This window comes from Bos grunniens, chromosome 29 (assembly GCF_055505025.1).
Source record: "Bos grunniens cultivar Pamir isolate PY7600 chromosome 29, Bosgru_T2T1.0, whole genome shotgun sequence".
In the NCBI taxonomy this organism is placed as follows: domain Eukaryota; kingdom Metazoa; phylum Chordata; class Mammalia; order Artiodactyla; family Bovidae; genus Bos; species Bos grunniens.
Window position 1 is genome coordinate 6,992,639 of NC_141193.1, and position 21,459 is coordinate 7,014,097.

The 21,459-nt window shown below is 50.4% G+C and overlaps 2 protein-coding genes across 3 annotated transcripts in view; both read right to left on the reverse strand.

The window, feature by feature from the left end:
• The window catches only part of PACS1 (phosphofurin acidic cluster sorting protein 1), a 150,164-nt gene extending 145,479 nt beyond the window's left edge, over positions 1–4,685 (reverse strand). The window contains exon 1 of the mRNA XM_086384788.1: positions 3,914–4,685. Coding sequence (XP_086240914.1) covers positions 3,914–4,266 — 353 coding nt within the window. The 5' untranslated portion in view covers positions 4,267–4,685. The remainder of the gene's footprint in view (positions 1–3,913) is intronic.
• A 1,216-nt stretch (positions 4,686–5,901) lies between these two features.
• On the reverse strand, positions 5,902–19,512 carry SF3B2 (splicing factor 3b subunit 2). 2 transcript variants are annotated; one of them, XM_086384793.1, is made up of 22 exons: positions 19,363–19,512; positions 19,145–19,191; positions 18,778–18,855; positions 17,430–17,678; positions 17,166–17,216; positions 15,841–15,958; positions 15,434–15,534; positions 14,988–15,084; positions 14,743–14,834; positions 14,011–14,226; positions 13,762–13,899; positions 13,494–13,574; positions 13,082–13,309; positions 12,103–12,252; positions 11,368–11,457; positions 11,148–11,255; positions 10,289–10,396; positions 9,858–10,000; positions 9,664–9,765; positions 6,745–6,844; positions 6,455–6,640; positions 5,902–6,137 (listed from the first exon to the last, which is right to left on the reverse strand). In XM_086384793.1, exons 1-22 carry the CDS (start codon positions 19,493–19,495, stop codon positions 6,066–6,068), a joined length of 2,688 nt encoding a protein of 895 aa, XP_086240919.1. In that variant the 5' UTR covers positions 19,496–19,512; the 3' UTR covers positions 5,902–6,065. The 2 variants fall into 2 exon arrangements, with proteins under 2 accessions (XP_086240919.1, XP_086240918.1); XM_086384792.1 differs by having other exon boundaries at positions 19,145–19,194.
• Between the last annotated feature and the right edge of the window lie 1,947 nt (positions 19,513–21,459).

Genomic DNA, 21,459 nt, shown 5'->3' on the forward strand with positions numbered 1-21,459 from the left:
TCCTGAGTGATACAGCAGAGCACATGTTGTCCCCTCAGTCAGTTTGACACTACAGAAAGAATTCAGTACACTTATGAAATTTAATCATCTTTCTGTCTCTACTTACACAACTCAAAAAGAGGAAAGAACATGAGGGGAAACGTCACCATACAAACAGCATAGAGAAGGGATCAATGAGACGCTAAAACCCTTCTTGTGACATCAAGCTACTTGCCACCTGGTGCCGAAGATGATGCTAAGTGTGAAGTGGTGCCGACTTTAAAAGCTGTGAATTTCATAAAGGAACTGTTATAACTGACCTCCCCACTGATTGTTGTTCTTTAATCACTAAGTCATATCCAACGCTTTACGACTCCATGGACTGTAGCCTGCCAGGCTCCTCTGTCCAAGGGATTTCCCAGCAAGAACACTGGGTTGCCATTTCCTTCTCCAGGGGATCTTTCTGATGCAAGGATCGAACCCAAGTCTCCTGCACTGGCAGGCGGATTCTTTGCCACTGAGCCATCAGGGAAGTCCAGAATCTTAACAGCCAATTATATTTCACAATGATTACCTCTGGGGAGTAAGAACAGACATAGGGGCTTTCCTTTACAATTTTCATCTTTCTGTACTGCTTGAATTTCTAATCATGGATATGTATTAATCTTTTTATTTTAAGCCACAGAGAAGTCATATACAACATAAGAAACATGGTCAGTACCACTGCAGTAAGTTTGTATGGGGACAGATGGTTACTGACGTACGACGATCATTTTGTAATGTATGCAAATGTCAAATCACCATGCAGTACATCTGAAACTAACATAACATTGCCCATCAACTATATTTCAGTGAAAATTTTGAAATTCCAGGTGAGAAGAATAAAAATCTACTGCTTTTTTTTTTGGAAAAAACATCTTTTTATTATAAAAAATACTGATAAAAAATGATAATGAATAGAACAGCTTTAGTTATTTTTAAAGCCAACTACAGATATGCTCTTCATTCATGAAAAAAAATACTGTGGATTCTGAAAGAATTTAGTAGCTGTTTAGTCAAAGCACCTACTTGACAAACAATTTTATTTAAACATCTAATAAAGGGAAAGCTTTTTTTTTCCTTCCCCAAAAGTACATTATATTTCTACAGGGATCAAGAAAAGGAGCATGACATTCCCTGCGCTCAGCTTTTCAACTCTCTTCTCCACACCAGGCAGAGGATGACGTTTTCACAAGACTGAATCCCATGACATTTCATACATACCTAACCTTGGGTCATACAATCACACTGACATTTCTCAAGTGCACATAAATCACATGTTTATGTCTCATTGAGCTTCACGAGATGAGAATGTTAATTCAAGGTGAAATACAGAGTGCAGACTGCCAATACACCCTCAACAACGTGAACAAGTATACCAAGGGACCTCAAACTAACTGGATGGCTCTAATAACGGGGAGGGCCAAGAGCAGGCCATTTTCTCCCCACAGGGTGTTATTTTCCATCCTGCAGATAAAACAACACGCTCCAAAGAGCACAAGTGTTCCACCAGGAGCTGGGAGGCACAAGGGTGACGAGTGAAAAACAAAGTCAGAGCAGGACAGCTGACAGTCCCAAGCATTGCTTAGTAGACATGACATGACTGCATGCTCCCTGCAGGTGACAGCAACAAGCCAGCCTGAGGCTCTCACACCACACCAACATAATAATTCCTGATTTCATCAGGATGCCTAGCCGTTTCTTGGGCGAAAAATTTATTCTCTGGACCTCTCGGTGACCAATAGGGACAGACTGGAAATCAACAGCCATCGGTGATTTTATTTATCCTCCTTGCTGGCAGAGCAGCTTCTTGTCAGTAAGCTTATGCCTTTTCAATCTAACAGGCTAGAGAAGGCAGCTGTCCAAATGTCACCAAACGTAGTGATAGATGTGAAGGAAGGACAGGCAAGCCTGAATTACTCACACTGGACCCAGGGAGGAAGGGACTCAGTGCTCGTGTATTTGAAAGAAGTAGATGAGGCTATTTCAGCTATAGATGGGCCTGCACAGAAAGAGAAAGGCAGGCCTGCTTAGGACCAGGAGGGGTAAGCCACCACATACTGAACTCCTAGTTGAGTCTGGTGTGTGTTAGGGTGTTGGCCAAACCAAAGCAATCTGGTGTGGCTCGCGACTGCCCTGAAGAAATGACAGAGAAAAAAGAAAGTAAAATCAGTGAAGCGAATGCTGAAACACAGGGACACCAAGAGCAGAGGGGGGCTGATGGAAAACAATCCAGCATTATCTAAAAACATTCCAGATGTATATCCTTCCAACCGCAACTCCACCCCTACACACAAAGACATCCTAAAGAAACTTTTGCAAGAAGCGCCAAGAGTCCTGGACAAAAATATTTATAGCATTACTGTTCCTGTTAACAAACAGGAAACAACCAAATGTTCATCAAAAGGAGATTTACGGTATATTCGTACTGTGAAATTCTTACCCCTTAGGGAAAATGTTTCGAGTTACCATACAGCATCGATGAGTCTCACAAACAATGTTGAGTTCACACACTCACACACACACACACAAATAGGTCACAGAACACATACATTATGAGAGCATTTATATAAACTTCCCAAAACATTCACAACGAAAAAACATTGTCTAGAGACGCACATACGTAGTAAAACTAATTTTAAAAGACCGGGAAATGAGGGACACACAATTCAGAATAATGTTTACCTTTGTAGGGGGAAGCAGGGGACGTGGCTGGGAAGAGGCACCCAGGGCTCCAACGCAACTCTAATGCTCTTTCTCAAGCTGAGTCAAGGACAGAGATGTGCTTCTTGTCATTTTTTTTATTTTAAAGTCCTCTCTAGGACATACATCATTTTGTATGCATGAAACAATTCAAAATAGAAGGGGGCTGGAGAAAAATGAGAGTTGAAGATGTAACCAAGCCATGCTCCCTAACCCCCACTTACATGTCCATCTGCCCAAGATGGGGCTTCCAGAGTGAGGAGCAAGTCACACTCCAAGACAGCAGAATCAACTCGGTTTAGAGGTGACAGGAAAAAATACCACCTTCAGGCACTTCTCTGGGCTTCCTGGGTGAAACCAACTCCACAGTGTCTAGTCAAGGGGTAAACTATGAGACACTGCACACTGTCCCCAAAGTGCGTGAGAAGACTGCCTTGTCCATACAGAAACAGAAAACAGCCCAACTCAGGTACATTTTACCAATGGAAAGTCCCCATGGTTCCAACAGACAGAGGAATAGATTGCAGTTAGGAACATGTGGCCCTGCAGGGCTAGGAGAATATGTGACCGGTTACTGGGGGTGCGGAGGAGAGGATGAAAAATACACTTGAAAACACAGTAAATAGGACTTTTCCAAGACCATAAAAGCCCAGACAGAATGTGTGTATTTGGAGTACAAATGGACGTGTGTTTTGAACACAAACTAGAAGCCCTAAGGGTTACCATATGGGCTTTACCTGGCAGAAGATGACAACCAAGTTTGGCACATGCCAAGTATATTGGGAAATAATAATATCTAGAGAGATCTACACCACATCCATGTAACACAGGTACAGCCCACGGGAGCTGGCGAGGCAGGGAAAAAAGTCTGTGACTTTCACGGGGAAACGGACAGGAAGGCCGGATTCTGTCAGAAGGCCCAGGGCAGAGAATGCAGTGGGCCCCGCTCTGGGAGGGCAAGAGGGTGGTCCCGGCCCGAGACCGAAGGCGGGCATGCCAGAGGAGGGCGGGGTCCCCTCGGGAGGAGTCCCCAGGAGGCTGGGCAGGGACGCAGCGAGGCAGCCGAGGGGGAATCCAGGGCCGGGGCGCCCCCCTTGGCCGACGGGACGGGGAGGAATAGGAAGGCGGGGGCCTGTCACAGCCCCGGCTGGGCGGTCCCCGAGGGCCTGGTCGCCCCCCGCCCGCCGCTCACCTGGGCACGCAGCTGGACGAGCTCCGGTCCACCTCCCAGGTGGCGTACAGGTTCATCTGCACGGGGGCGGGGGTGCGGCCTGGCCCCGGGCCGCCGGGAGTCGCGGAGCCCGAGGCCACCGCGACGGCCATGGAGGTGGAGGTGGACGAGGACGAGGACGAGGCGGCCGCCGCCGAGGTGGACGAGGACGACGAGGTGGCCTGGGCCAGCTTGGGGGGCGTCGGCTGCTGCGGCGGCGGCTGCTGCTGCTGCGGCGGCGGCTGCGGCGGGGATTGGGCGACCCCGGAGCCCCGCTGGCCGCTGCCGCCCCCGGCGCCTCCGGGACCACCGCCCGGCCCTCCGCGTTCCGCCATGGCCCGGCCGGGGGCGGGGAGGCGCGGGGGTTACGGGGATCGAGGCGACGGCCGCGAGGACCGCCCAGGCTTCTCCCGCGGCGGCGGCGGGGGCTCGATTCGTCTGCTCAGCCCGCCCGCTCGAGCGCGCGAGCGCGAGCTGCACGCACGCGCGAGGCCTCGCGGCGCGCGGTCCTCGCGCTCGCCCGCCGCTGCCTGTTGCGGCTCGCGCCGCCGAGACACTGGGTGGGCGTGTCCGGGGAGGGGGCGGGGAGCCCCGGCCCGCGGCCGCCCCACCCAGCGCCCGGGGGCGGGGCCGCGCTCGGGCGCGCGCGCCCCTCGCTCCTCGGGGGAGGGGGTCGGAGGCTTGGCGCCCTCCGCCGGGTCCTATCCTTAAATTCGCGGCCGGGCGGTAGCCCGCTGAACCTCGCCGCCCATTTCTCTCCCCTCTCCTTTTCCGCGGTGGCAGCAGAGCCAAGCGGAAACTCCGCTTTTCCGGGGCGCGGTCCCGGCCCGGAGAGGGCTGCCGTGGGAGCGCGCCTCGGCCCCTCGGGTCTGTAGACCTGAGGCCCGACCCGCCGCCTTCCCAAACCCGCTTTCCGACCGCCGACTTCACACCAGCCCTGCGGCTCCGGGGGGCTTCTTCGCCACGACCAGCAAAGGGCACGATGGGGACCCGGTGGTGGACTGGACGCTTCTGGGCCGGGCAGTTTCCGCCTCTTCTCCCCAGTGTGGTCAGGGGCTCAAGGACCTAGAGTCCAAAAAGCCTTTGGCACGTTCTAAAGCTAAGCCCTGATTTTCTGATTGCGATGTCCCCCTCCTAAAGAACTATTAAGAGTCCCAAGTCCCCACCTCTGCCCTCAATTTCTTATACTTGTAATGTTTTTCTGCCTTATCACTTAACTATATTTCTACAATCCTATTCCTTCTGAGGTCTTACTCAACTGCCTTATCCTCCCCAGAGTCACCCACACTCCCCGCTCCAGGAAGCATCTGGAAGCCTCCCGCATGGCAGCTCCTCAAATGGTGCACTTAACACCAGCATGAGTGGTACAGCAGCACTGTGTGACTTCTCTCCCCAGTGCTTGGCAACTGCTGGTGGGACCCATGGGTCCACCCAGTCCTGCCTGTCGGAAAGACTTCCAGGGACACAAGGGACTACAGCCTAGGAAAGCAGCCCCCAACCACGCCCCCACCTGCAAAACCTAGAGATGGCTGATGAAACCACCCAGGGGCTCATATGGACTCAGGACAATCTAGAGGTTTTGAGCTGCGTTCTCTCCCAGGTGAGGACCTGGACTCTTGGCCACAAGGTCTGTTAAAAGGCCTGACCTGGCCTACTTGCCAAGCCCACTGCACTTCCTCAGCCCAGCTGGGCACTAAGCTGGCTATTTTTAGTCCCCAAGGACACACTAGTAAGGTCAAACCAGACGTGGAGGTCCTTCCTCCAGAGCCTTCCTACAAAAGCAGGCAGTGGTTTAAAAAAAAAAAGTCTCAGAGTGGCTTTAGCTTCATCACCAGTCTCAACTATAACATCTGCTCCAGGTGCCCACCCCCAGACACTGGACCACTTTAGGCCACAGAAAATGGCTGTTTTCATCCTTTTGCGGAAGGGGACTAAAAGAGGGAGGATCAGGAGTGTTACATATTCATCTCTTTCCTTGGGAAACAGCTTTATTTACAAAACAGGTCTAAAATAAGAACATGAAAACGACAAGGCCTTGGGAATAGCAGGAGAGCTGGTTCTTTGGGCCCAAGTGTGAAGCAGCCCAGATGTCCAGGCAAAGGGCTTTAAAGAAGGCCAGGTGTAAGACAGGGGCCTAAAATTTGAACTCCTTATATTTCTTGCTGCCACCACGGCTATCCTGGGGCTGAGCTTTCCGTTTCTTTTGCTGTAGGAGAGAGAGAAAAACAGGTCACAACAGGTTAAACAACCCGCTGATTCCCCAAAACAAGGGTGGGCAGCCTGATGTGGCTACATACATCTGTGGGAAGTCTAGAAACTGGAACCCTCAGACTCAGACGAGTTCCTTCCCCTCCCTGTGTCTCAGCTTCATCGACCTTAAAGAGGGCAGCCCACCAGAGGATTCCAAAGGTTCCCAGCAACCAGGAAGCTCAGGGCAGCAGGCACTGCGTCCTCCCTTCCTCTCACCACTAGAGGACACCACCCCAAGGGGAAAGGCAGCCCTGGTCCCGTGTGAGCGCCTACCTTCTGCTTGGCAGCATGCTCAGCCACCATGTCACTAAAGTCTTCTTTCTCCACTTGTGCCTGCTGCTCCCGCACGTGCTCCTCATACTTTTGGGTCATGGCCATGGGATCTAGCTCCAACTCTTCGGGTGCCAGGGCCACTTCCACACCCTGCAGCTCGGGCGCCGGGCCCTTCCGACTCATAACCTGAAAAAGAAATCAGAGCACTGTCTTCTCCAAAGCGAGGCTAGGAAGCTGGAGCTCCTGCCCACGTTCCCAGCCCCCTGAGGCAGTGTCCTCCAAGTGCTCACAGTGGACATGTCATAGATGTGGGTTGAGCCCATCATGGCACCCCCTACAGTGGCCGTTCTCTTCTCTGGCAACACAGTGAACAGCTGAGGCGTCTCACTTCTGTGAAGGACAAGGAGGCAAACAAGGGGGTCAACCTCAAAAAGAAAGGACGAAAGGGTCTCCAGAAGGGACAACAAAAGGAACAAGGGCAATGCCCCCACTGAGCTCCACTGAGCTCCCCCGAGAGATTCCAAGACACCCAGGGGAAAAATAATGTCCGAGCTGCCTCTACAGATCATGGAGATCCATGAGATGAAAAAGTGTCACCTATTTCAAGAATTTTACTCGAAAAACAAGAGCAAATATACCAGTATCAACCCAGACCATGACTTCTTCCCCACCCCCTCCCCGGAAGAGGTGAAAATCCATCCTCACTAAGCAGCCAGCCATAAACAGAGATTTCAGATCCTGTCACTCCTCTGCCCAAAATCCTCTGCGGCTCCTAATCATTATTTGAATAAACCCAAACTCATCCCCGTGACCTAAAAGTTTCATAATCTGGCCCCTTATTTAATCCCTGCTCATTAGGTCCTAGCCCCAGTACCCTTTCTTTTTCTTCCTTGAATATACAAAACTTGAGACTTCTGCTTCTGGACAAGGAGTAATAGGGACCAGATTTACCCTCCCACCTAACAATCAAAAACTGGATAAAATACATGAAACAGTGGTTTTCAAGTCACTGGACATGAGCAACAAAGGAGATTCCTGAGAGACAGGAAACAAGTGAGGTGGTTCCTACTGCACTGAGAGTCTCCAGGCTACAGAACAAGGAGGGGAAGCTGCTTGTAGAGCCCCGAGGACTCCAGGAGTTGAAGGGGTGAAGCTGGAGATTCAGGGAAACCAAGGAGACTAGAGATCACAGGACAGAGGACCTAAAAAGAAAAAGCAGAGACTCGAGAACTCAAGAGACCTGCAGAGAACCCCCTCCAGACCTCAGTTCTCAGGCGAGGACTGTGTGGGAGGAAAGTACCAAGGCCAGAGAAGAACCACCGGAAGGCCCTGGCAGTTACACACATGCCTGCTCGTCCCTCAGGTCTGGGAGCAGGGCCTGGTCAACAGGATACAGCGCAGAGTACAGGGCCTCGTGCCTCAGCAGTGGAGGACTGAGCACTGCTTCAGTCCTGCCTAAGGAACCTAAGAGCAGGACCTGAAAGGATCTAACTGTTTCCAAGCGCCTTAACTGTAGTAACCCTGCACAAAACTGAAGATTTATAAGAACCTTAACCTGACAAGGTACATTTCACAACCTCAGTAAAAAATTACTAAATAGACAAAGAGGCATGAAAATACAATTCTTACCAAGGAAAACAATCAGTTCATTTAAACCAACCCAGAACTGGCACAGATGTTAGCGACAGCAAGCCAGCACCTTCAAATGTTATAGTAACACGGCGCTTCCCTGGTGGTCCAGTGGCTCAGACTCCGCCTTCCCAAGGCAGGAGGCCCAGTTCCACCCTGGTCAAGGAGCTAGCTCCCACATACCCGCATCTACGAATCTGCATACCACAACTAAAGATCCACATGCCCCAATGAAAATCTCATGTGCCACAACTAAGAGCTGGCGCAGCTGAGTAGATACATGTTTTTCACATATTAGCATAACTGGATTCCATATGTTCAAAAGTCAAAGAAAAGACACAGGAGGTATAAAAAGACCCAAATCACACTGCTAGAGATGAAAACTACACTGGACGGGATTAATGTCAGATTAGAAATAGGAAAAAATACTAGCCAACTTGAAGACACAGGAATAGAAAAATTTCTAAAATGAAATACAAAAAGAAACGAGAAAAAATTTTAAATAAACAGAGTCATTAGTGAGCAGCAGGACAACTTCAAGAAATCTAGTAGATGTATAATTGGAGTTCCCAAAGGAGAGGAGAAAGAGAAAGAAACAGAAAAACTAGAGAAATAACGGGCAGAATTTTTCCAAAATTAATAAAAACTATAACAGCACAGATTTAAGATGTGTAACAAGCCCCAAGTAAAGAAATCCAAAGACAGGAATTCCTTGGCGGTCTAGTGGTGAGGACTCTGTGCTTTCTGGGGCCCAGGGCTCAGGTTCAATGCCTGGTTAGGGATCAAATTCCCCAAACCTCGAGGCAAGGCCAAAAAGAAAACGGAAAAGAAAATAAGAAAAGAAACTATCAAACCATTAAAAGGAAGAAACAAACCCAAAGAAAACTAACGCACGTCATACTGTTCAAAACAGCGATAAAGAGAGAATCCTGAAAGCAGCCAGAGGAAAATGACAAACGCACAGAGGGCCAACGGAAGGTGAAGACAGAGCTCCCGGCAAGACAGGCCAGAAAGACGGCACTCAAAGCAGCACCTTTAAAGCAATCAAAGAAGGAAATACTGCCAGCCTAGAACCCTGTAGCTTGCAAAAAGGCAGGCTACTGCATGGTTATTATTTTTGTTTAAATGGTCAATTATCTCAATTGAAATTTCCATCATAAGAATTGTACATTATTTAAACATTTGAACGTCTCCAGTGTTCTTCCATTTGCTCCTGCAATTCCTTCTGCCCCAGCTCTCAGCCCAAATACCTCCTCCTCCGTGGGCCTTCCCAAAGGCTCCCCTACCACCCAACGCCCTCTACACCCCATTATTCAGCCTCCTTCCACTACATGTCCGACCCACATCTGAAACTGTCTTGTTCTCTGACAACTTGTTTACCTCACCTGACTTTTTTTTTCAACTGCTGATGCCCCGGTGCCTAGAGCAGTGCCTGGCACAGAGCTGGTGTTCAATAATTGTTAAAAAAAAAAAGGTAAAAGGCTAGTGCATGGGGGGGTGTGGACATGGGAGGCAGGAGGAACAAGTCAGCCCGTCTACCTAGAAAACCCTCCCCTCTCAGCCCTGCCTGGCACCCTCACCCGTCCATCGCCTCCTCAATCTTCTTTTTCCTCAATTCAATGAGTTCGGGGGTCTCCATTCCAGCTGGCACTGACGAGAACCCTCCAGGAGTGATGAGGCCACTGTGGAGAGAGATACAAGCTCTGGAGTAGAGACAAGGTCCCCACACACAAACAGACCACTGCGAAGAGGCAGACTCTCCTGCTTCCCCCACCTGTCTGCAGGGGTAATGAAGCCAGTCTCATCTGGCTTATCTTCATCACTTTCCTCCTCTTCCTCTTCTTCTGAAGATTCTTCATCAGATGGCTCTAGCTCCCCCCAAGGGGTCCGATCAATCTCTTCTTCCTCAGTCTTGGTCTGAAAAACACCACTCATTCATTCAACGAATGTTTACTATACATGTATCCTGTGTCAAGTGGCTGTAAAAGGGAGAGATTTAAGAGTAAACAGACAGATAATAATCCCTACCCAGAGAGAGCGCCTAGTCTAGTGGAGAGCTTGAGTTATGTCTCAGGGAAACGTATGCCCCTTTCTCAGACTTTGAAACTTCAGAACATACATCTTTCTGATAATGAAGCTAGAAATCAACTATCTCTGAACTTCATGACCTAAAGTAAGACCAAGCTTGCTGGTCATGGCCCATACCTGGAATTCAGCAGCATTGGTTCCAAACACATCCCCGTAGAGGGGTTTCCCGGTCTCATCTACTGGGGGTTTGCCCCAGCCACCAGCATGGTACCCAAAGGAACAGCTCTGCAAGACAGGAAATACAAATCACTTCCATGCCTGGGCTCCAAGAAACACTGATGCCCGAGAGAAAAGTCATGCTCCAAAGTACAGAATTAACATTTGGGAACTCTGGAGATTATAACTGCAGAGAAAAATCAAATGTTTTAAAGCATTACAAAGCAAAATTAGCAAACAACAAAAATTGGAAGGTAACAGGATGGGAGGTGGGAAGCAGAAAAAATGCTAATAATTTCAGCCTTTGTAGTCATACTCTCTGAAACTGAAAACAGGTACTTCACATGGCTCCAACTTCTTACTGATTTTTCCTAACTTCGGCAAGCTTTTAGAATCTGTTTCTGTTAAGGAACAGAAAATTCTATCTGAAGTTGAACAATTACTTCTTTTGTCTTCACTTTAATGACTCTGTTCATTTTTCTTCCTATTTACTGTTTTATTATTTTAAAATAACGGTAAGTTTAACACCATTCTTGAGATAAAATTTTGTCTGTCTATCCATGTGTATATCAGAGATATCTGGTAACACATTCACCAGATATTAAATTTAATTGGTGAAATGTGGATGGTATGTTTTCTTCTTTGTACTTATCAATTCTGATCGGACATTTTATGCATTTTATGACAAATATCTCAGGGTTTAAAAAAAAATTACTCCTTTAAAAAAAAAACACACATTATAGAATGAGAAAGAAGAAAAAAGTCACCCTCTAGTGAAAATGTAGAGCCAGCTAAGAACGAAAGCAAGGACAGGATTCACCTCAGGGATAGGCGAGTTCAGCCCAGGGATTTTCAGGTTGGGATATGATGGGGGTGGTCCATATCGCTGCATGGCAATCAGCCACGGGGGAGGGACCTTGTGGGCATTCTGCAGAAGAAAGAGCACAGGATACCATCTGGCCAACCATATCCTTTTGTCTCCCTCCCGCCTCAATTAGTAGCCCCTTCTCTTCTTTCCCAGTCGGATAACTGGCACTCACTGGTCCTACTGGCATCCCCAAGGAAATCCTCAGCTCATCAGACAGATCTCCTGGCTTCTTCTCCTTCAGCCGCGTCTCAAACTCCTTCCCCTGAGGAAAAAGCCAAGCATGCAGTACTGTGGACTCCAGACACATGCGGGGAGGTCAATTGCAAGAGGACATGAGAACAAAGAGAAGTCCCAATCCACAGAGTCCCGGTGGGGGCCCCCATTCCCACTCTGACTCTCATCAGTTCTTTCCCTGGCTACAGTAGAGAAAGGAATAAAGGCCAGGAAGGAGGGGGAAAGGCAAGACTCCCAGCGCAGTCATTAACCCACTATGAGAACATGGCCAAGTTCAAGGACTGGCTTTCTCATCTGCTAAATGAAGGCATTTGAGAAGATCCAAGGTCCTTCCACCTCAAAACTTCCAAGATACCATGGCGATGAATATGTTAAAGCTCAAAAAGAAAAAAAATTTTCCCTATCCCAATACGAAGTGTATCTAAAAAGCACCCGCCCTTGGCCCCTCTATTCCCAAATCACCCACCATCAACAACGATCACCTCAAAAACACGATCTGCATATCCCCTTCAGAGGACCACCTTATTCCAATTCCATCCCATCCAAAGGGAGTTGATGGACAATGCAAAGGCTGGGGGGAGGGGGCACCGTACCTGCTTCCAGAGCCCTTCTGACCCAGAGTGACACAGCCATGACCAAAGGCCCAACGTTGCCTCCCTGCCCCCTCCCGAACCTCATAGTACAGGTCCCCATGGATGGTCAGCTTTGGCTTGGTCTGCCACTTGAAGAAGGCATCGTGCAGTTTCTGGTAGTCAATGTCGATCTTCCCCATCTTGGGCCGAACCTTCTCTCGCATTTTTGACTTCATAGTTTTCTGTTCTTCCTGTGGAGAATGCCAGAAGACACACCATAAAAGGTATGCAGCAAGTTCGACTCTTGGCAGGCCCAAATCCCTACTCCCAAAAGAGACAGAGGGAAACCTCATTTATCTCATCACAGAAGCCACCAAAATCCTTCCTGCTCAAGTCCCTCAAAATGTGATCCACATTGAACAAAACAGATGTAACATATGAAATCACCCTCAGCTATGTATGTTAAATATTTGAAAGCCATCTGATCAATAGACTGACCTCATCAGTTGCCTCTGCAGAAAAGTAGGTGACAAGAGTCTACCTCGGAGGCAGGCTTTGCACCATGTACTTTGGTACCTCCTGAATCTGCGCACTACACACAAAAATACTCTAATGACCTAACCAGAGTATTTAATCAAAATGTTTGAATTTAGGAAGTTAAACAATCAGCATACATTTCTAGCCTCAAGGGCATCAGTTCACACAGCAGGCAGAGAGCTATAAACAGCCAAAAGCAGCCTGCAGAAGGAGTCACGGTGTGTGGCTCAGAGCTTGCAAAGTGCAGGCAGGCAGGAGGACAGGGAGACAAAGGGGCAAACAGAGCCGCAAGGAACCAGCAGTCTCAGTGGGGGCAGGGAGCCAGCTGAGCAGAGAGGTGAGGTCTGACTTTCAGGAGCTGTCCTTCCCCTCCTGTCTTCCCAGCCCTCTTGTGTCCTATGCAGTGCTGACGTCTAAACTAAAGGATCAACGATCAGACAGTTAACGTGGAGTGGGGTTTGGGAGCCAGATACAATTCTGAAGCAGATGGCAGCTAAGGAGTGGATCCCCCAGCGCAGCTCTGAGCGCCAGCCAGGCCCTCACCTTCTCCTGCAGGGCCTCCCGCATCTCCTGGATGCCTGTGCGTTTGATGAAGTCAGGCAGCTCAAAGGGGGGCTTCTCAATGCCTCGTTTGCCCTGTAGGTACTTGCGCTTGAAACACCAGTGGCGTGGCACAGGCACGGAATTCCGTGTGGCCTTGAGGTGAACCAAGAGCTTGGGGTCCTGCGCGGTCACATCATGCATCTCGACAACGTCGGGCCGAGCCACGAGCTGGAAATACAGCAGCATCCCTCTGCAGAGTCCGAGCTTCTCAGACCAAAAGTTGCCCTGCCTTCCCTTCCTCTAGAGGGCCCATCCTGGGCCTCCTTCAAAGCCCTCCTCCCCACACCCTGGAGGTTCCCAGAGCTCCTGGGCTCCAGGGCCTGCAGAAGCGCCTCAGCCTCTCAGCCCTCACCTGCTTGAGCTCAGCCACGGTGAAGCGGTTCATTCGGCGCAGCTTCTTCTTGGACAGTTTGGGGGCTTCCGGCTTCTTTTCCTAGAGCAGAACAATCCTCTCTTGTGAGCGGGACTCTTAGGTGATAATGAGACCTCCCAGCTTACCCTGAAACTTAAGCTACCAAAGGGCTTCTCCCCTGCAAGAGGCCACCACGGTCCCTTGCAGGATGCATCGTGGCCACTCGCCCCCAGAGCCCTTGTTCCCCCGACAGGGGGCGTGGCCTCACCTGTTCGTCATCGCTGCTGTCATCGTCACTGTCCTTGTGCTCCTCCTCAAAGCCCTTCTTCTTGGGCACCGCAGAGTTCTCCATTTTGTCAAGTTTCTCTGGCTCCTTCTCCTTCTCTTTCTTCACGTCATCAGTGAGCTGAGGAGACAAGACAGCTTGGAACCCCAGCTGAGGCTGGTTCTGAAAAAGACACCCCCTCACCTTGCCCCGGCTCAGCAGTGCCCCTTCCGAGTGCACTGCTCCTTGTACCTTGAAAGCCTCAAAAATCCTCTTGAAGAAGATGAAGTTGGGCTCATAAATCTCAGGCTCTTCAGTCACGTACTCAATTTCCACATCGGCCGCTGGGGATTCCGAGCCCCGAGAGCGGCCGGACTCTTTGTCTCGGTCCCCAGAGCTCTCAGAGGACGCCGCCCGCACCCGCTGGGGCTTTTTCTTCTTCTTTCGGTTCCGACGCTTCCGATTTTTCTGCCGAAACACGGTAAACCAACTAGGTCAGAGATTCGAAGACCATGCCTGCCTCCCAACCCCTAATCACCTCACCCAATTTTCCCCGAGCAACTGCAAAGAGAGGCCTTGAAGTCAGACCACGAAGTTCAGCCCCTCTCAAACTGTGTGTCTCTGAGTAAAGTACTGCACCTCTCTAAACCTCAACTATTTCAGTTCTAAAATGGAGGCATGTATGACGCTCAGGATTCAAATGATTTAGGCCAATTGAATAAAAAAATATATATCTGTAAGGTGCTCTGGACAAGGAACTGGCATGAGACAGCAGCTACTATTTTTTGGCCTCACTGTACAGCATGTGGAATCTCAGTTTCCCAACCAGGGAGCAAACCATGCCTTCTGCAGTGGAAGCGCAGTCTTGACTGCTGGATCACGAGAAGTCCCAGCAGCTACTAACTATTGAAGATCTGGGACAGGATTCTTTTAGTGGCCAAACCCTCTCTCCAACATCCCTTCCAGATCCAGCTCCCCCCATACCTCCTTCTTGGATACAGACATCGTGTCCTCCTCAGTCTCTGATGCTGAGTGGCCCAGGGACGAGCGAGTGTCTGTTTCCATCTCCTCTTCCTCTGTAAGGGAGGAAGATGGCCATCAATCTCTTCACGGTAACCCCTCTGTCCCCAGAGCCAGTTTCTCTCTTGAATCCTCCTCGGGGGAGGGAGGCGGAAGGCAGACTCAGCCCCAGCTCTGCAGGCTCTGTCCTTGTAGCCCTTAGGACTCACCCTGCTGAGAGTTCATCTCTTCCTGGCGGCTCTCCTTCAGCTGCAGGATTTTTTCCAAAGCCTGGGGAATCTTGGGGCCCACAGAGGGGTCATCCATCTGCCAGAGACAAGCCAGGAAGAGGGGGTGATCACAGGGCCCTTTTTTCTCGACTTCTACTTCTTGGACTTGAAAGGCTGCTGGCCAGGCATTGGGAACTTCGACAGTGGACACCAAGTGGATTCAACTACACCTTAGCATCGAACCCCAGAATCCCACCCTAGAAATGTCTGCCAGACCCGACCGACTTCCTGCCCTACCTGTGTTTTAAGTAAACATGGATCCCCTCCACCAACCAACCCCACCCCCAGAAGTTCTCCCATCTTCTCTCGAGTCCTTCTCTAAAAATCCAGAAATAGTCCCCTTCTAAAACACTCTCCTGTTCCCAGGAAGAACCCTGCAATCTCACCTCTCTGTTTTCATCTCCAGGGGGCGGTGGGGGACCACGAGGCCGAGGAACGGGGGCCCCCATAGGCAGAACAGTGGGAGTGGGGCCCACTGGAGCAGCCACTGAGAGGGGGGAAAAAACATCTAATGTCAGAAGAGTAAGTCACACATTTTAAAACTTACTTCCTTGCTTCAGAGCCAGGGTAATGGTTACTCTTGGGAGGGGAGAAGGGGCTAGAAGGCAAGGAGGACTTCTGGGGTGCTAATAATCTTGTTTCTTGGACCAAGTGCTAGCAGTACAGGTGTGCTCAGTTTGTGAAAATTCACTGAACTGTGCACTTACACTATGTGCACTTTTTTGTGATATATACTTAAGTTAAAAAATTCCATCACCTTCCTTGCCCTTCCCTTCCATTTTTAGGCTCTTACCTCGAGGACCCAGAGGAGTGCGAACACCAATCTGGCCCATGTCTTGTGGGGGCCGAGGGACAGGGGTGCCCATCTTGGCAATCTCCTGCTGTCGTTCCTGCTCCAGTAACACAGCTGCCTACAAGAGGGAAGTAGGAGCTGGGGACACAGCTCTGGAAATCCACTGGGCAGGCAGCCCCCAGCAAATGCAGCCTTTCAGCCAGGTTAACAGATTAATCAGGTACCAGCACAGATTAATCAGGTACCACCAGCACTCTGATACCCTTGCCACCCCCATGCTTCCACACTCTTGATCTAAATGAAGGAGTCCTCTCAAAACAAAAGAAAACTCTTGGAAATGACACCAAGAAAAACCCAAAGAAAACACTGGTTCCTAATGACTTTTTTTTTTAATATTTAGTAAACACTGCCTATTTTTTTAACAAGATTTTTCTTCCCAAAAGATAAAGTTATTTCTAAGAACAATAAATTATTTTCTTGTACTGACCCCTCAAGATCTACCACAATCTGGGCAAAAACAACACTCTGTAAATATCTCCATGTTTGTTCCTGTCAATGTTTATCTCCTAATACTCCTGAATAACCTAGTGAGTGACAGCTAACACAATGCATCTCAGTAACTGAGGATCTTATGCATCATTCCCTAACTAAATACACATTTGAACTAAATCTGATACAAATGACTAAATTAGCCCAGAATCCTCTCTCCAATGTACCTAAAATGATATCATGTAAGACTAGTAGGGGTCGTGCATGCACGAGTGCCTAGTTGCTCAGTCATGTCTGATTCTGCAACTCCATGGGCTATAGCCTGCCAGGCTCCTCTGGTCCATGGGATTTTTCAAGCACGAATACTGAAGTGGGTTGCCATTTCCTTCTCCAGGGGATCTTCCCGACCCAGGGATCAAACCCACATCTCCTGTGTCTCCTGCAGGCAGACTCTTTTACCCACTGAGCCATTGGGGAAGCCCAGTAGGGGTCAGGAAATTTCTTCTGTAATGGGCCAGTCACTAAATATTTTAGGCTTTCTGGGTTATTTGTACACTGTTGTAAATTCCTTTCCCCCATCTCCCCAAAACAATCCTTCAAATATATAAAAACCATCCTTACATCACAGGCCATACAAAAACAGGCTATAGTCCACAGATTACCAATTCCTTGGCTACATGAAAGAATTATTTGGGAGATACTGGAACTTAGATGAGGGTGAGGTGATCTCCAAGGGAAACCTGAATGGCACTGCTAATTTTAGACAGTCAGCACTAGGAGTGACAGATGATGGATTAGACCATGGGGGTCAAAGGTTAGGATGAGGGAGGCATTACCCGCTTCTGCTGCTCCAAAAGCTCGTGTTCCTTCAGTGAATGATCTCCCTGCTTAAAAAAGAAAATAAGCTCATACCAGTACCAACACCCCACTGGCCAGTCTGCCACAACTCTGCTTCCTGGTCTGCTCTTCCAGCTGAGGCCCCAAAGACTTTGGTCCAGACCTTCCCAGAAGCTGTGGCCCCAGGATCCAGCTCCCCCAGAGGCCCTACTCCCCTTTCAGGACCCTGGTGGGACCCAGGCTCAGGCTGCCACCTGCCCTACCTGCTTGGCACGCTCCTCCTGCTGCATCAGCAATGCCGCCTGCTGCTGCGCCAGCTTCAGCCGCTCTTCCTCAGACAGCGCCACGGGCTCGCCCACCCGCAGAGGAGGAGGCGGCCCCAGGTTTGGCGGGCGGGGTCCAACTGCCATAGGAAAGCCAAGGCCAAGGCCAGGTGGGGGTGGTGGGGGTGGTGGAGGGGGTTGTAGAGGAGGGAGACCCATGGGTGGGGGCGGCATGGGAATCCCCGAGAGCTGTGGGGTAAAAAATAAGACCATTAACTACGAAGCATTTATATAATGGCAAGCATTTGCTGGGGAACTCATATAAGCCTGGTACTGGGATTCAAAGTCAAATGATGCACAATTCTTGCATTCAAGAAAATACTATGGGCTTCCCTGAAGGTCCAGTGGTTAAGAATCCGCTCAATGCAGGGCACATGGGTTTGAGCCCTGCTCTAGGAAGATTCCACGTGCTGCGGGGCAACTAAGCCCATGTGCCACGTGTGCTGCAGCTGCTGAAACCCGCATACCCTGGAGCCCGTGCTCTGGAACAAGAGGCCACTGCGAAGGGATGGCCACACACCACGACTAGACAGCTGTCCTGTCCTCACTTCAACTGGAAGGGCCTGCACGCAGCAGTGAAGGCCCAGTGCAGCCACAGACACAAAGGAAGAAAGAAAAGAACACTCTACAGCAGTACCGAAAGAAGAGCATTTTAACTTTGCGGCACCAACTGATGAAAGCTATCAACTCTGCCCCAGAAAAACATCATGAACACAGACTTCACATACAATTTCAGGAGACTCAGGGACACCTCTAAAGGCCTTCTAAAAACTCCTCATCCCCTCAGAAAATAAAAACCTTCTTATGCCACACATAGAAGTAAGTCCCGGGACCCCAAGTCAGGGCCACTGCTCTACAGAAAAACAATCAAATCCTGGATCAGAAAAGACATGGAAATTGAGAGAATTTGAATAAATAAGACCCAGTGTGCCCCAATGACTGATTAAATATAGACGATATGAAATTAAATCAGAGAGTAAGCCCTAATTTTTCACTGAATAACATGGGAACTCTGCACAGGGAGGGCAGAGAAGAGAGTGATTACTTCCAGCTGGGGGAGGATTATGTCAGGTTTCCAGATATTTAAGCTGAATCTTAAATGACACATGAAATTTGGAGCTGACACTGAGAAAGGAAGTAAGAATCTGGACGAAGGAAGAACTGAAAAGTTCCCAGTTCTTTCATCAGTGTCCTCCCTGCCCAAAGGGCTAGGTGCATCCCCTGTACGCTCAGAGGAGGGGCTACTCTGAGTAGAAAAGAATCTTATCAAGTTAGACAGTCTCCTTACCTGTGCTGACATAGGAGGAGGAGCAGCTTTGTCCCCATCTTCACCTCTCAGAACGGGACGATTCAGGACGATGCCAGTCTGTGAAAAAGAAAAGACTCTAAAGCAGTCTAAAAGGAGCTGTTGCATGAAACAGCATTCGCTCTCGTCTATTCAACAGAATTTACCCAGTGACTGTCTGTCAGAGCTCGGAATGGGCTCTGGGGAGAAACGATATATATAAAAGCAATTACAACACAGCAGACAAGAAGCAGCCAAGACCCCACTTGCTGTACCGAGATTCGTAAACAACAAAGACCGAGTTGTAACGGGTCATTAATGCCTCCTGCAAAGGCTCGGCCTATCCTCATGTCCCACCACCAACACTTACTTGGCGAGTGTAAGTCTGCAATCGCTCCACGAGCTCCTCGCGACTCCCTGCTAAGCAAAGCACAGGATCAACGGGGTAGGTCAGGCCGAGCAGGCCAGCCTGCCCAAGTCAGGCCACCGCGGCCAGCCTCCAACCCCCGCCCCCGGGTCTCCGGGGTAACCAGCTCCGCTTCCCCGCAGGCCTGAACTTTCCGGCCCTTGACTTCCCATCCTCCTCACCCTGGATGGGAGCTCCGATCTCTGCTAATTTGGCCTGAAGCTCCTGGGCAGCCCAGGCACCATAGTGCCCAGGAGGCGGCGGCGGCGGGAGCTGCAACTCTCCCTTAGGAGGCTCGGGATGCTCGGCCGCCATCTTAGCCGCAGGAAGGCGCGCGACCAACCCGGAAGCTCCGACCAGCCTCCGGGCCCACTTCCCGGAACTTCCGGTAGGGCCATACGCCACGTCCGCTCGAGGGTTGCCAGGCAGTTCCCATTAGGGCCCACCCCCTGCCGTTCTCCAATGCTCCTTAGGCCGCCTGGTCGCGAAGCCTTCTGGGAGTTGTAGTGCCCAGGTAACGGTCTCTGCGGATCCAAATCCGGGAGAACCGCGGCCGGCGGCGACGCGGGGAATACTGGAGGCCAGAGCCGGGGCGGGGCTGTGGGGAAAGCAGGTCCTGCCCGAAGGGCGTGCTTTCTGCATCTCACTGGCCTCAGCGCAGACCTCCCGCCTTGCGGCGCTACTCCCTGGTTGGACTTGAGAGGCCTAGACGCTTACGTTCGCCAGGGACTCGTCCCCCCGGCGGTCGCGCGCTGTGGGCGCCAAGCGGGAGTTTGCCGCCGATGCCTGTGATAAAACAGTGTCTGATTGTCTGCCCGCCCACCCCTGGCCCAGGCATGGATGAATGAGCTGAAAGGAGATCGGAGACGGGAGCGAAGCCGGCCCTCCGGGCTGAGATCCAGCTGCCGACCTGGGGGAAGGGCCACACTAAAGCCCCTTTTTCCACCTTCCTGGCCGGCTCAGATGTCATCTACGTTAAGCTGTCTCCCGCCTTTCCTGCCCTGGAGCGGCCAAACCTACACCGTTTGTTTTGAAATCTTTCTTGCCCCTTCTCTGCACTTACAACTCCCAAGACACGAGTTTTTACTGTCTCACAGTACCTGGCGTTAGAAGTGCTCAATAAATTATTACTGAAAGAAAAAAAAAAAAACAGTCTTAAGCGACAAGATTTGGATCCTTTTTAGTCTTGAAAATAAGGTCCAGTGGGTCGGACTCAGTGCTTTCACTGCGGAAACCCGGGTTCCATCCGTGGTCCGGTAACTAAGATCCCACAAGCCGCACCGCAAGACCAAAAAAGAAAGAGAAAATAAACTCAGGACCTTTTCTTCCCTCATCCCCACCAGCCTACTGGCGCAGCGGACCCTGTCTGGTGCTCTCCTACCCCACCAGCGGCCTGTGCCCTGAGGGAGGGATGGGCAGGTGCCCCTTGCTTGCCCACCTTCTGCTTCTCCCTGTCCTGAAAAGTCAGTTCAGTTCATCTTCCCACCTCTGCCTCCAGCTCTGAGATCCCGCTCCCATCGTAGTGCTGCTGTCTCACCGACAGCCAGGTCTCAGCCAGTTGCATGTATGTGTGTTGGATGAGAGAGCTGGGCAACTCAAAATGGTCTCTATTCCCTCTCCCCGCCCTCCACACCCACATCCCTCATATCTTCTCTCTAGCATGCTCTATTTCACGAATCACCCCCAACAGAGGAGTAGCTGGGAGGAGGGAAAAAAGAATGAGATGTCAGGTGTAGGGAAGGTGAGGTTTAGGATAGACAATGGACTGGGCCAGGAAGGTTGCTTGCAACCTAACCCTGGCTAGGAAATTCTCTTTGCTCCTGCCCAAACCTAAACCCTCCCCCTTTTCATCACTACCATCATCCCAGTCTCCTGACGCTCCCAGAGGAGATGCCAAACCCAGAAAGGACAGAAGAAAGAACAGCAGTGCCCCCCAGCCCTCCAGCTTGTCAGCCCACTCAGGCAGAACCATTCCTGATACAAAGGAAATGTTTTTCTGCTTACTGTAACTGGAGAGCCACTGGCAGGTCATCTGAGGCCAGAGGCCCCAAGGCATATGTATGTGCTAGGGAAGAACTTGGGGGTCTCTGAGGCAGGATAAACTAAGGGCTGATGGGTGAGGATGCAGTGTGACCAGGGCTAGAAAGGGCCAGGGCAGACGGGGGGTTCATCTGACGATAACAGCCTTGGGACCTGGGCAGGATATGACCCTCTTCCAGTTGTGCAGAAGGGAAGACAGGGGCAGAGAGAAACTGACATCCCCAAGGGACCAAATGGAT